This window comes from Chrysemys picta, chromosome 1 (genome assembly GCF_011386835.1).
Source record: "Chrysemys picta bellii isolate R12L10 chromosome 1, ASM1138683v2, whole genome shotgun sequence".
NCBI classification, from domain to species: domain Eukaryota; kingdom Metazoa; phylum Chordata; order Testudines; family Emydidae; genus Chrysemys; species Chrysemys picta.
Genome location: NC_088791.1, coordinates 88,532,039 through 88,546,272, shown reverse-complemented (window position 1 = coordinate 88,546,272; position 14,234 = coordinate 88,532,039). Strand labels below are relative to the sequence as shown.

Here is a 14,234-nt window from a genome sequence, read left to right as displayed (position 1 = left end):
TAAGGATGTGTATCTAACCATGCATTTAACCATGTCAGCTATTTGCTAATTGGCTCATTTGGCTCACAAGTATATGCAGCTGCTTCTCCATATCTCCCCAAGGTATTTAGTGCAAAGGGTCAAGGGATGTACCTTGTTCTCTCTTCAATATGATAAATGTATCCGCAACAGATGTTTCTTGTATCCCCTTCCCCAAAATAATATATGTATTCTGTGTAACCTATTATCTATAGGTCAGTGTAATGACGCAAAAGAATCAAGGCTAAGTTGTTTGTTACTGGTTATAAAAAAGGGCCTGCTTGGCCCTGTAAGATGTGTCTCTCCTCTGGCATGAGCCAATGGGAGCACCCTCTCAGCTGACTGACAAATAAAGGACCTGGTACCCGTCTTCTTGTCTCTCCGTGCCTCCTTGGTGTAATTAGGTAAGCTCCGGGGGGAAACGGGCCCTATTTGGCCAACAAATTGGCGACTCCGCCGGGACTTCTCTCCCTGTGGAGGGCACTGACCGATGACCGAAGGCGATTCCGAGGAGTGGCCACCTCGAGCTGTTGGTTTGCTCGGGCCTCGGGTCGTCACAATCGGTCGGGGCGGCTGTGTCCTCTCTAAAGAGAACTCCTAACGACACGGAGATAAGACGGTACCAGAAGAGGGGAAGGTCCAACAGCCGGACGCGGCCACTCCGGGCGGTAAGTGCGTTTACCTCTTGGGTTTGAGGGATAACGCCCCCCGCAGTGTAGGTTGGACCCTTTAGGTAACCCCTGTGTGGGAAGGTATTGTAGGTGGATAAATCTTTTGTGGTCATGGTAACTGAACCAGGCAGCGGCTAATGAATAATTTCACTAACTTCACTAGTCCGTGGGCTGTACTGGACAATTATTGGGACGTAGAAAAGTCCCAGGGCCTGCTTTTATTCTTGGCAGGGATATTGTTCTTTTTCATATTAATGATATGTTGGAAGCCAAAATTGTGATAACCAGGTCTAGGACTTAAACCGACTCTAGCCGCACCGAGACTCCTGCGAGGGGAAACCCCGTGACTAGGATATCTTGATCGCAAGGGGGGTCGGTCGAACCCGTGACCAGGTTTAATTGAATACAAGCATAATGGGGTCCGGACAAAGCACATACGCTGGGACACCCTTGGAATGTATGTTAAATAATTGGAAGGCGTTTAGACGCCAGGCTGATTATGTAATGGTATTATGTAAAGATGATCTGATAAAATTCTGTACTGTGGAATGGACGACATTTGGGGTGGAATGGCCCATTGGGGGAACACTTAAATTAAAAACTGTGCAAGCTGTGCATGGCATTGTAACTGGGGATGGACATTGGGACCAGTTTCCCTATATAGATATTTGGCAGGATCTTGCAGCCAATCCCACCCCCCCGGCTGCGAAAATGTAAAGCACAGGCCATTGGGGCCTTAATGGCCCGTGCCCCTGTTAGGCACCCTGGTCGTCCCCCTGTTAAGAAACTCTGTCCACCAGTTGTGATTCCTTCTGCCCCTGATCCTATGCCCCCTCCTCCAGTGTATCCTGGCCCTCCGGTCTTGCCAGAACAGTCTCCTTCCCCTGAAAGTGATACCCCGACGAAAAGATCAGGAGAAAGTATTAGAGAGGATCTCAGTGATCAGGACTCCTCTGCTCCAGAGCCCTCTACGAGCTCCACAGGCTCCGCGGTGTCTGACCGCACTAGGAGCAAAACTGGCTCCGGGACGGCTGAGGGGGAATGGAAATTAACAGATAAGTACAACCCTGGGGACACACGGTTCACTTTTATTAAGAGCCCTGTAACGGCAAAGGTAGCCCCGGTGCACCAACTGCCCCTAAGGGAAACTGTAGCCCCCGGAGGTGCGCTCACTATGATATATGTCCCCTTTACTACAAGTGACCTATATAACTGGAAGCACCAGAACCCCCCGTTTACAGAGGACCCCGCTCCACTAACAGCAGTCTTTGAAACTTTGGTCTCGGCCCATAATCCTACTTGGGGCGATATGAGAATTGCTCTAAATACCCTACTGACTGCGGAGGAGAGGCGCTTGGTCATCTCAAAAGCCCGTGAGGGGCTAGCAGGAGGGGGAGCGAGCGCAGCTGATTTAGCCAACCAGCTCCCTGAGACCGTGCCCAATTGGGCCCATAATACTGAGGAGGGTCGAGACCTCCATCGCAGATATGCTGTAGCTATAGTACAGGGGATGAAACGCTGTATTAGAAAGACTCCAAATTGGGCCAAGTTGTATAATATTCGACAGGAAAGGAATGAGAATCCAGCCGCCTTTTATGAGCGCCTGTGTAACACCTGTAAAAGATACACAGACCTCAATCCGGAGGATGCCAATGGGAAGCGGGTGTTAATTCCCCTCTTTATTGGGCAGTCCTATGAGGATATTAGGAAAAAGTTGCAGAAATTGGACGGGGCATCGGGTAAAAATATAGAGGAGCTCTTAGAGATTGCATTAAAGGTCTATGATCGCAGAGACAATGAGGAACAGAAAAAGGGGGCCCGCATGTTAGCGATGGCCCTGAGGGAGGGAAGTGAGAAAAAGGGGGGCAAGGGGCAAACAGGACCACAGGGGAAGGGAAAGGGCCGCCGTTTGGGACTAAATCAATGTGCTATCTGTAAAGAGGAGGGCCACTGGAAGAACGAATGCCCCCAGCGACACACCATGGGGGAAGGATATAGAAACAAAGTCCCACCCGCGCCCATCTTCTACAACGGCGCGGAAGAGTCGTTTGTATAGGGAGGCCGGGGGACCCAGCGGCCCCTTCTGGCGGCACAGCCCGCCAGCCTGGATCCCATGGTAACAATTAAGGTAGGGGGCCGCCCAATTGAAGCCCTTATTGATACAGGGGCTACCCTTAGTTTGCTTCCCCTCGCAGAGGCTCCTCAAGCAAGGGCTCAAGGGTGTGCTATAGTTCAAGGGATAGAGGGACAAAACATAAAATTGGAAAAAACTCTTCCCCTCTTAGTGAGAGTAGGGGACCATCATATTTCCCACCAATTCGTTTGTAGCCCTTCCTGTCCCATTGCGCTGCTAGGACGAGATGTGCTTACTAAATTACAGGCAGAAATCTCGTTCAATAATAATGGGACTATGGAAGTTAGGCTTCCTAAACAACAAACTTCTAATTATCAAATGGCCCTTCTGAGTGCTGAAAATCCTCCCACGGCGCAGCCGGAGAGTGAGAGGGACCAGCTGCCGGGGGTTAACTCTAAAGTCTGGGCTGAGGAGGGAGGCTTTGCTCGGGCTCGAAACGCTCCACCAGTGCATATTTCCCTTAAGGAAGGAAGCCGCCCAGTCCGAATTCGACAATACCCCCTTAAATTAACCACTCGGATCGGATTGAAGCCTCTAATTCAAAAGTTTTTACAGTACAGCTGGCTAAGGGAAGGCACTTCCCCGTACAATACTCCGATAATGGGAGTGCCTAAGCCTAATGGGCAGTATCGATTGGTCCAGGACCTAAGACAGGTTAATAAGTTAATAGAGGCCCCTTATCCAGTTGTCCCAAACCCTCATACTATCTTGGGCCAAGTCCCCAAGAGCCACAGCTGGTTCTCTGTAATAGATTTAAAAGATGCTTTCTTCTCTATACCCCTTGATCAGGAGTCTCAGAAATTGTTTGCCTTTGAATGGGAGGACCCAGATACTCATTACAAGGCTCAGTATCTCTGGACTGTTGTCCCTCAGGGACTTACCTGTGCACCCGAGATCTTCGGCAGCCAGCTAAAAAGAGATCTTGCCCCGTTCCTGGCTAGACACCCCTCGTGCAACATAGTTCAGTATTGTGATGATCTGCTCTTAAGTGCTGAGAGGGAGACAGCTTGTAAAGAGCAGACTATAGAACTCCTTAATTTTCTTGGAGCTCAGGGGTACAAGGTTTCCAGGGAAAAAGCCCAATTGGTTAAACAGCAGGTCACTTTTCTCGGGTATCATCTTTGTCAGGGACGTCGTAGCTTGGGTAAAGATAGGATCCAAGTTATACTCGAGAGCCCTCGACCCCGAAACCCCAGAGAGTTGAGGGCTTTCCTGGGACTAACCGGTTTTTGCTGGCTTTGGATCCCTGACTACGGAGGGAAGGCCAGACCACTATACGAGTCCCTTACTAAAGAGGGTCTGCTCCACTGGACATGGACCAAGGAAAAAGAAAAAGCATTTCAAGAGCTTAAAAAGGCTTTAGTTCAGCCTCCCGCTTTAGCTCTCCCGGATTCCCGGAAGCCGTTCACCCTATACGTTCACGAGAGGGGAGGGGTGGCATCTGGAGTCCTGTGCCAAAGGTCGGGACCGACCTGGCGACCCATAGGTTATTACTCAAAGGTATTGGACCCGGTTGCCAAAGGCTGGCCGGCTTGTTTACGAGCCGTGGCTGCGACCGCTCTCCTTGTACAGGAGGCTGAAAAATTAACCCTGGGTGGGGACACTGAGGTTGTGGTGCCCCATGGGATACCCCAGATACTGGGAACAGGAGCCGGGGAAAAGCATCTAAATCCTAGTCGGCATACTAGATATGAGGTAGGGCTTTTGTTGGCCCCTAACCTGACTTTCAAGACAGTTAGTTCCCTCAACCCGGCTACCTTGCTGCCTGATCCCCAGGTTCCCTGTAGGGCCCGCCCCACTCATGATTGTATTGAAGTCTTGCAACAAGAGACTAAACCTCGCCCTGATCTCTCAGATTTGCCCTGGCCCAATCCCGATATCGAAGGATATGTTGATGGATCTAGTTATGTAGAAGATGGGAAGCGATTTACAGGAGCAGCCGTCATAGTTAAAAGTGGAGAGGTGTACAAGTTTAAGCTTAGCCCCAATTTATCTGCCCAGGGGGCGGAGCTGGTGGCTCTTATTGAGGCTCTCCGGTTGGGAACTGGGAAAACTATTAATTTATATACCGACAGTCGTTACGCGTATATGGTGGTGCATGCCCACGGAACCATGTGGAAAGAAAGGGGCTTCATTACGGCTTCAGGCCAAAGAATAGCCCATGGGACCCTTATTAAGTCATTACTTGAGGCCCTGATGCTCCCCCTCCGGGTCGCCGTGATACACGTGCGTGCACATGGGAGGGCCCCTGAAACCGAACAGCGTAAATACAATCGATTGGCTGATCAGGCCGCGAAAGAAGCCGCACAAGGAGGAGCCACATGGCTTCTCTGGGCCCAAAATACAGGAGTCAAAACCCCTGCTCCCCACTATACAACAGAGGAAGTGTCTCACGCGCAAGCCACAGGGGCCCAACAAATTCCCTCTGGGTGGTGGAAGTTGCCAGGGGGGGAGATTTTTGTACCTAGACCAGTACTCCAGGAAATTCTCCAATCCTTACATAAGGAGGGACATTTGGGATCAGGAGCTATGGTCGATTTGGCTACCCGGTCCCTTAGGGGATTGGGTATGCATATGGAAGCCCAAAGAATTGTTAATAACTGTTCTATTTGCCAACAAACAAACCAAAAGGGGTGCGGCCCCCCCGCCCCAATGGGAGGCCGGCCCTGGGCTGCCTATCCTTTTCAAAGGTGGCAGGTGGACTTTGCTGAAGTCCCCCCTTGTAGGGGCTATAAGTATTTGCTTGTTTTTATTGACCAACTTACTGGGTGGGTAGAGTGTTACCCTACACGGCATTGTCAAGCACGGGCAGTCACTAAAGCCCTGTTACATGAAATACTTCCCCGCTTCCATCTCCCTGAAGTAATTGAGTCGGACCGGGGAAGCCATTTTATCTCTCAGGTGGTTCAGCAGGTGTTGCGGGCCCTCGGTATCCAATGGAAATTGCATACACCTTGGAGACCGCAGAGCTCGGGCCAAGTGGAGAGAATGAATAGAACTCTCAAAGATACTCTCACTAAACTGTGTATGGAGTCCGGTTTAAAATGGCCTGATGCTCTGCCACTCGCCCTTACCCGCATTCGGAGGGCCCCGTGTAAGGGTCTGAAACTTTCACCCTTTGAACTGGTCTTTGGGTTCCCTCCCCGAGTACTCATCCCGGGGTACCGAGAGGATGTGAACTGGGAAGTAGGGAATGACACCTTGTGGAAACAGGTTTCTGCGCTACAATCTGTTTTGTTACAGCTACATCGATACGCGGCGTCTTTCCAGACCCTTCCCTTGGATCAACCCGTGCATTCCTTCCAGATTGGTGATCAAGTCCTTATCAAAAAGTGGAAGCGCGATCCCCTCACGCCACGGTGGGACGGTCCGCACACTGTATCGCTCATCAGCCAGGCCGCCGTTAAGGTCCTCGGGAGCGACAAGTGGACACATCATACACGAGTAAAGCGGTTTCTGAATCCAAACCCGGAGAGCAACACAACCGAAGAGGACAACAGCCCTCTGTCCACTCCGGCTCTGGAAGCCCGGGATGGCACAGGTGAAGACTCCATCTGGGAGTACCAAGGACTAGAGGGACTAAAGGGACTGTTTAGAAGAAAGGGACAATGAAGCTATCCCTTGTAATTCTGTTATGTATATTCAGTGATTCATATGGTTGGAAAAATAGGTTTTTGCAATTAGGGGAAATAATAGCAGATTCCTTTAACCTTACCAATTGTTGGGTATGTGGCGGTCCAGGAGAATTAAATGAGTGGCCCTGGGTAGCCCAGCCAGTGCAGCCCAAATGGTGGCTAAGCAACTTAAGCATAGTGCATAATGGAATGGGACGGTGGACTGAGGATAGTGACCCTTGGCGGCTCTATTTTACTGGAATGGGTGTCTTTTGCCTTAATCGAACAAAGCGCGAAGGAAAGTATGTGGGAGAAAGTACGTGCAACTGGACTTTATCTCTCGGATTTGATTGCTGGGATCCCTACTGTCGCCCGTATGACTGTTTTAAGTATCAGGGACGCTGGAACCATACCCATGTAAAGCTGACTAATAATAGCTGGGTAAGATGTTCCTACTGGAATCATACGGGTGATGGTTGTAAGGCAGTAGGATTGGATGGGTACTTTGATGCCCTCTTTTTAAGTTGCCAGCGAGATAACACCACTAGTAAGGACCACGTGGTACGATGGTATCAGTGGGCATGGCAGCACCCTAATGGAACCCGAGTGACACATTTTAAACAATTTTGGTCTAGTACCAATAGCCCAAGATTTGGTTGCAACTGTGTCTGGAAGGCGAGGGCTGGGGCATGGAAATGTGATTACTGTAATCCGGACGTAGATAATTTTCTCGGGGGGCCCATAGAATCAGGTAACGCTTTGTATTATGAGGAGCCGGGCCCTGCAGACAACCCCGAGACCTGGGATGGCCCCTTTGCTAATGGAATCTGGGCCTTGAAAGGTCATTATTGGATCTGTGGATCCTATGCTTATCGCAGATTGCCTCCAAACTGGTCAGGAATATGTTATGTAGGATATATTAGGCCTCTATTCTTTTTACTACCTCAAAACCAAGGAAATAGGTTGGGAATTAAAGTTTATGATGATTTAATTAGAGAAAAATGGTTTGTGGACTCCACTTTGACTGCCGGGAGTTCCCAAACTTGGGGAGCTCAGGAATGGCCCCCTGAAAGGATCATCAAACATTATGGACCGGCCACCTGGAACCCTAGTGAGCTAGTAACAGGAGCCAGGGAACCAATCTATAATCTCAACCGAATCATTAGGCTGCAGGCTATCTTGGAAATATTAACCAACCAAACAGCCGCGGTACTGGACCTTTTGGCCGATCAATCAACTCAAATGAGACATGCAATTCTTCAACACCACATAGTTCTTGACTACTTGCTAGCAGAGGAAGGAGGACTCTGTGCAAAACTAAATGAGTCTAACTGCTGCTTACAAATAGATAATGGTCAGGCAGTAAAACAGTTAACAAAGGAAATGAGAAAGATAGCCCATGTCCCAGTACAGACCTGGGGTGGGTGGGACACAGATTGGTTTACCTCCTGGCTGCCACAATTGGGATGGCTACGAAAAGGTTTTCTCCTTTTTATATTCTTTGTAACCACCCTATTAACTCTCGCTTGCTTTACCCCTTGCTTGGTTGCGGTAGTCCGAAGATTGGCTAGTCAGGTTACATATCAACAAATGATGATATTGTACAAACCAGTAGAAACTGAGGAACAAGGGCTATAAGACTCTTAAAATGCTTTTAAGGGGGGAGATCTGATGGAAAAGGCCTAGAGATCTAAATAAAATTAAGGACGTGTATCTAACCATGCATTTAACCATGTCAGCTATTTGCTAATTGGCTCATTTGGCTCACAAGTATATGCAGCTGCTTCTCCATATCTCCCCAAGGTATTTAGTGCAAAGGGTCAAGGGATGTACCTTGTTCTCCCTTCAATATGATAAATGTATCCGCAACAGATGTTTCTTGTATCCCCTTCCCCAAAATAATATATGTATTCTGTGTAACCTATTATCTATAGGTCAGTGTAATGACGCAAAAGAATCAAGGCTAAGTTGTTTGTTACTGGTTATAAAAAAGGGCCTGCTTGGCCCTGTAAGGTGTCTCTCCCCTCTGGCATGAGCCGATGGGAGCACCCTCTCAGCTGACTGACAAATAAAGGACCTGGTACCCGTCTTCTTGTCTCTCCGTGCCTCCTTGGTGTAATTAGGTAAGCTCCGGGGGGAAACGGGCCCTATTTGGCCAACACCGGCGTTCCCGGGCTTAGCTGAGCCACTGGTTCTTGGGCCCTTCGCCCCAGGGGAAGGTGTTTTTGGTTTGATCCATCCAGGCCCGAGGGGCAGCTATGGCAGGGCTTGTGCACACCTGAAAGGCTACAGCACGTCGCTGCACCGTGGCGGTGTAGTCACGGCCTGCGCCGATAGGAGGCGTTCTCCTGCCAGCGTAGTTAATCCACCTCGTGTCCCTAGGCGCCAGGTCTACGGAAGAATTCTTCCATCGGCCTAGCACTGTCTACACTGGGCGGTGGATTTTCACTCCCCCAAGTCACGCAGCTGGGTAAACCTAACTTTTTCGTGCAGACCAGGCCTAAATTGCAGGCACCAAATAGGCCTCCTGCACTTTCAATCTCTCTCTTCTCTGCTCCTACTGCCTAATATGTCCTGCCCATTTCAGACCAGCACTTCCAGCGTCTACATGTGCTGGTTTTCCTCTCTTGTACCTGGTCCAGGCTAAATGTAGCTACATGTAATATTACCAACTCCACACAGTCAAGAATCATGAGTCAGTTCTCCCCCACCCCCAAAAAAATCTTGAGATTGGTTTAAAATATAAAATCTTAGGTTCTTTTTATTTGCATTATAATTTTTTAACTTTATTCTGCACTTAAATAACTTTTTCATCCTTTCCTCCAAAGTCATGAGCACTAGAGCCTTCTTTGTTTTAAAGCTGAAATTCTTACATAATTACACATTTAAGGAGCTGGAACTTTAAGAAAAACACCAAATGTTACAAGTCTTGGCAGTACTGTTATATGGCAGGGTGCTTTAAATACCAGTAGCCACTTGTACCCAGATCTGCACGAGGGTTCTCATCTTTGCTGCCAATAGGGAAGCTGAACTAGTAGCAACGTGGGGAAATTTTTTACCAAAAAATAAAGTTCCTAGTGGTTACAACTGTAATCTCTATCCTTTTTTTTTTTTTTAAGTCCTCCCTCAGGTACTTCTAATCTCTGCCATACGCCCTTTCACTCCTTCATTCTCTCCGAATGACTTTTCATTCCTTCCTTCCTCTCCATCCAGGATTAGGTTGACCTAACTACTGTGATCAGTGCACAAATTTTTTCACAGCCCTGAGCATCATAGCTAAATTAATCTCAATTTTTAAGTGTAGACCAGGCCTAAAAGGTGACTTGATTATGGTGAATTAGAACCTTCATGGGGAGAAAATACCAGGTACCAATGCTCTTTAATCTAGCAGAGAAAAGGATAACAGGAACCAATGGCTGGAAGTTAAAACCAGAGAAATTCAAATTAGAAATAAGATGCATGTTTTAAACAATGAGGCTGATAAATTATTGGAAGAACCTACCAAGGGAACTGGTGGATTCTCCATCTCTTTATGTCTTCTGATCAAGACTGGATGCAAACACAAGTATTAGGACTCTATGCAGGTGAAACTATGTGAAATTCTATAGCCTGTGTTATACAGGAATGCAAATGATGATTTAATTGTCCCTTCTAGCCTTGAAATCTGTGAATACATTAATCAAACTTCTGGTTAAGCATCTACAAGTCTATAAACTTTTTCCAAGCTCTTTGGTCTGGGGTTGTTATGAAAACAGAAATTCTAATTTCAATTAAGTTGGACAATAAGTATAGCATTTTCTCTCAGTTATTTTGATATTTCAGGTCTCTGGAAGTCACTTAAGTGCATAGGTAGGTGACAATTATAGATACACGGAAAATATTAATCAAGATTTCTCCACTTCTTCCCTGAACCTCAGGAAATATTTCGGAGGGATTGCGTTATTTTGGAGTGAAGTTTCAGGTCTTGTACATTATCAGAACCAGTCTGACCTATAACCTAATCAAATATATATTTAGCTAAAATGAAGCTGTGTGGTCAGAAGTGACAAAGTCTGCTGGCTGTTTAGTTGCCTGTGTGAAATGAGGTGGTGATCACTCAGTCACATTCCTGCTGCACAGGTGCCCACGTCACAAAAGTTGCCATACATTTGGGGCACTAACTGACCCTTGGCAGTTTCACCAGGCAAGCTAAGGACTAAATGAGCCCTGTGAACAAACACCTCTATAACCCTTAGAAGTGGTCCTGGTGGTCTTGTGACACTTCCCCTTGGCAGATGATGACCCACTAAGTAGCCAGAAGAACACATAGATTCATAGATTCATAGATTATAGGACTGGAAGGGACCTCGAGAGGTCATCGAGTCCAGTACCCTGCCCGCATGGCAGGACCAAATACTGTCTAGACCATCCCTGATAGACATTTATCTAACCTACTCTTAAATATCTCCAGAGACGGAGATTCCACAACCTCCCTAGGCAATTTGTTCCAGTGTTTAACCACCCTGACAGTTAGGAACTTTTTCCTAATGTCCAACCTAGACCTCCCTTGCTGCAGTTTAAACCCATTGTTTCTGGTTCTATCCTTAGAGGCTAAGGTGAACAAGTTCTCTCCCTCCTCCTTATGACACCCTTTTAGATACCTGAAAACTGCTATCATGTCCCCTCTCAGTCTTCTCTTTTCCAAACTAAACAAACCCAATTCTTTCAGCCTTCCTTCATAGGTCATGTTCTCAAGACCTTTAATCATTCTTGTTGCTCTTCTTTGGACCCTTTCCAATTTCTCCACATCTTTTTTAAAGTGCGGCGCCCAGAACTGGACACAATACTCCAGCTGAGGCCTAACCAGAGCAGAGTAGAGCGGAAGAATGACTTCTCGCGTCTTGCTCACAACACACCTGTTAATACATCCCAGAATCATGTTTGCTTTTTTTGCAACAGCATCACACTGTTGACTCATATTTAGCTTGTGGTCTACTATAACCCCTAGATCCTTTTCTGCCGTACTCCTACCTAGACAGTCTTTTCCCATTCTGTATGTGTGAAATTGATTTTTCCTTCCTAAGTGGAGCACTTTGCATTTGTCTTTGTTAAACTTCATCCTGTTTAACTCAGACCATTTCTCCAATTTGTCCAGGTCATTTTGAATTATGACCCTGTCCTCCAAAGTAGTTGCAATCCCTCCCAGTTTGGTATCATCCGCAAACTTAATAAGCGTACTTTCTATGCCAATATCTAAGTCGTTGATGAAGATATTGAACAGAGCCAGTCCCAAAACAGACCCCTGCGGTACCCCACTCGTTACGCCTTTCCAGCAGGATTGGGAACCATTAATAACAACTCTCTGAGTACAGTTATCCAGCCAGTTATGCACCCACCTTATAGTAGCCCCATCTAAATTGTATTTGCCTAGTTTATCGATAAGAATATCATGCGAGACCGTATCAAATGCCTTACTAAAGTCTAGGTATACCACATCCACCGCTTCACCCTTATCCACAAGGCTCGTTATCCTATCAAAGAAAGCTATTAGATTGGTTTGACATGATTTGTTCTTCACAAATCCATGCTGGCTGTTCCCTATCACCTTACCACCTTCCAAGTGTTTGCAGATGATTTCCTTAATTACTTGCTCCATTATCTTCCCTGGCACAGAAGTTAAACTAACTGGTCTGTAGTTTCCTGGGTTGTTTTTATTTCCCTTTTTATAGATGGGCACTATATTTGCCCTTTTCCAGTCTTCTGGAATCTCTTCCGTCTCCCATGACTTTCCAAAGATAATAGCTAGAGGCTCAGATACCTCCTCTATTAGCTTCTTGAGTATTCTAGGATGCATTTCATCAGGCCCGGGTGACTTGCAGGCATCTAACTTTTCTAAGTGATTTTTAACTTGTTCTTTTTTTATTTTATCCGCTAAACCTACCCCCTTCCCATTAGTATTCACTATGTTAGGCATTCCTTCAGACTTCTCGGTGAAGACCGAAACAAAGAAGTCATTAAGCATCTCTGCCATGTCCAAGTTTCCTGTTACTGTTTCTCCCTCTTCACTAAGCAGTGGGCCTACCCTGTCTTTGGTCTTCCTCTTGCTTCTAATGTATTGATAAAAAGTCTTCTTGTTTCCTTTTATTCCCGTAGCTAGTTTGAGCTCCTTTTGTGCCTTTGCCTTTCTAATCTTGCCCCTGCATTCCTGTGTTGTTTGCCTATATTCATCCTTTGTAATCTGTCCTAGTTTCCATTTTTTATATGACTCCTTTTTATTTTTTAGATCATGCAAGATCTCGTGGTTAAGCCAAGGTGGTCTTTTGCCACATTTTCTATCTTTCCTAACCAGCGGAATAGCTTGCTTTTGGGCCCTTAATAGTGTCCCTTTGAAAAACTGCCAACTCTCCTCAGTTGTTTTTCCCCTCAGTCTTGATTCCCATGGGACCTTACCTATCAGCTCTCTGAGCTTCCCAAAATCTGCCTTCCTGAAATCCATTGTCTCTATTTTGCTGTTCTCCCTTCTACCCTTCCTTAGAATTGCAAACTCTATGATTTAATGATCACTTTCACCCAGGCTGCCTTCTACTTTCACATTCTCAACGAGTTCCTCCCTATTTGTTAAAATCAAGTCTAGAACAGCTTCCCCCCTAGTAGCTTTTTCAACCTTCTGAAATAAAAAGTTGTCTCCAATGCAGTCCAAGAATTTGTTGGATAGTCTGTGCCCCGCTGTGTTATTTTCCCAACATATATCCGGATAGTTGAAGTCCCCCATCACCACCAAATCTTGGGCTTTGGATGATTTTGTTAGTTGCTTGAAAAAAGCCTCATCCACCTCTTCCACCTGGTTAGGTGGCCTGTAGTAGACTCCTAGCATGACATCTCCCTTGTTTTTTGCCCCTTTTAGCCTAACCCAGAGACTCTCAACACTTCCGTCTCCTATGTCCATCTCTACCTCAGTCCAAGTGTGTACATTTTTAATATATAAGGCAACACCTCCTCCCTTTTTCCCCTGTCTATCCTTCCTGAGCAAGCTGTACCCATCCACACCAACATTCCAATCATGTGTATTATCCCACCAAGTTTCAGTGATGCCAACAATGTCATAGTTGTATTTATTTATTAGCACTTCCAGTTCTTCCTGCTTGTTCCCCATACTTCTCGCATTTGTATATAGGCATCTAAGATACTGGTTTGATCTTTTCTCCCAGTTTTGTCCTGACTCTCCTTTCTCTCTGCCAATATAGCCCACACTCCCTCTCGTTTCCGACCCATCTCCCCGGTCTCCATGTTCCCCACTTACCTGTGGGCTTTGCTCACCTGTCCCCATCGAACCTAGTTTAAAGCCCTCCTCATGGTACTGGCAAGAGGACTAGGGAAAGCAGATATTCTTTCCTATTTCAAGAAACATTGTTTCACTTGCAGATGACACTTAGAAGGAGAAACAGCTAGGCTGCTTCTACTCTGCCTTCTCTTTATTGACTCTGATGATTTGCAGTGCATTTTTTTTAAATAAATAAAAACATAACTGTAAATAATATGTAAGTGGGGGATTGGTCCCACTATTGTGAGGAACTTTCCTGGCTTATACATTACCTCAGTGGCATTGGCTAGTGAAAGGCTGAGTCCTCGTTCCCACTCCCTTTACCCAGAGGCCCGCCTGAGCTTGAGGACTCCCCTGCCACTCTCCTGTGTGGCAGAGTCCTTGTAACCGCAATAAGGTTGGGCCCAGGATTCCTGGGGGGCTTAACCCCCAATCTTGTCATAGTCACTTAGGACAGGGGCTAGGGTGTCCCCACTCCAGGGTGCTCTCTCTCCGCT

At 46.7% G+C, this 14,234-nt stretch overlaps 1 protein-coding gene across 2 annotated transcripts; it reads left to right on the top strand.

Moving 5' to 3' along the window:
* The first annotated feature begins 301 nt into the window (after positions 1 to 301).
* On the top strand, positions 302 to 8,526 carry LOC135974329 (protein NYNRIN-like). Of its 2 annotated transcripts, none has more exons than XR_010591569.1 (2): positions 302 to 686; positions 6,067 to 8,526. XR_010591569.1 is itself a non-coding variant. In XM_065561737.1 (2 exons), exon 2 carries the CDS (start codon positions 2,803 to 2,805, stop codon positions 6,433 to 6,435), a length of 3,633 nt encoding a protein of 1,210 aa, XP_065417809.1. In that variant the 5' UTR covers positions 317 to 686; positions 1,532 to 2,802; the 3' UTR covers positions 6,436 to 8,526. The 2 variants fall into 2 exon arrangements, 1 of the variants encoding a protein (XP_065417809.1); XM_065561737.1 differs by having other exon boundaries at positions 317 to 686; positions 1,532 to 8,526.
* Positions 8,527 to 14,234: the final 5,708 nt, after the last annotated feature.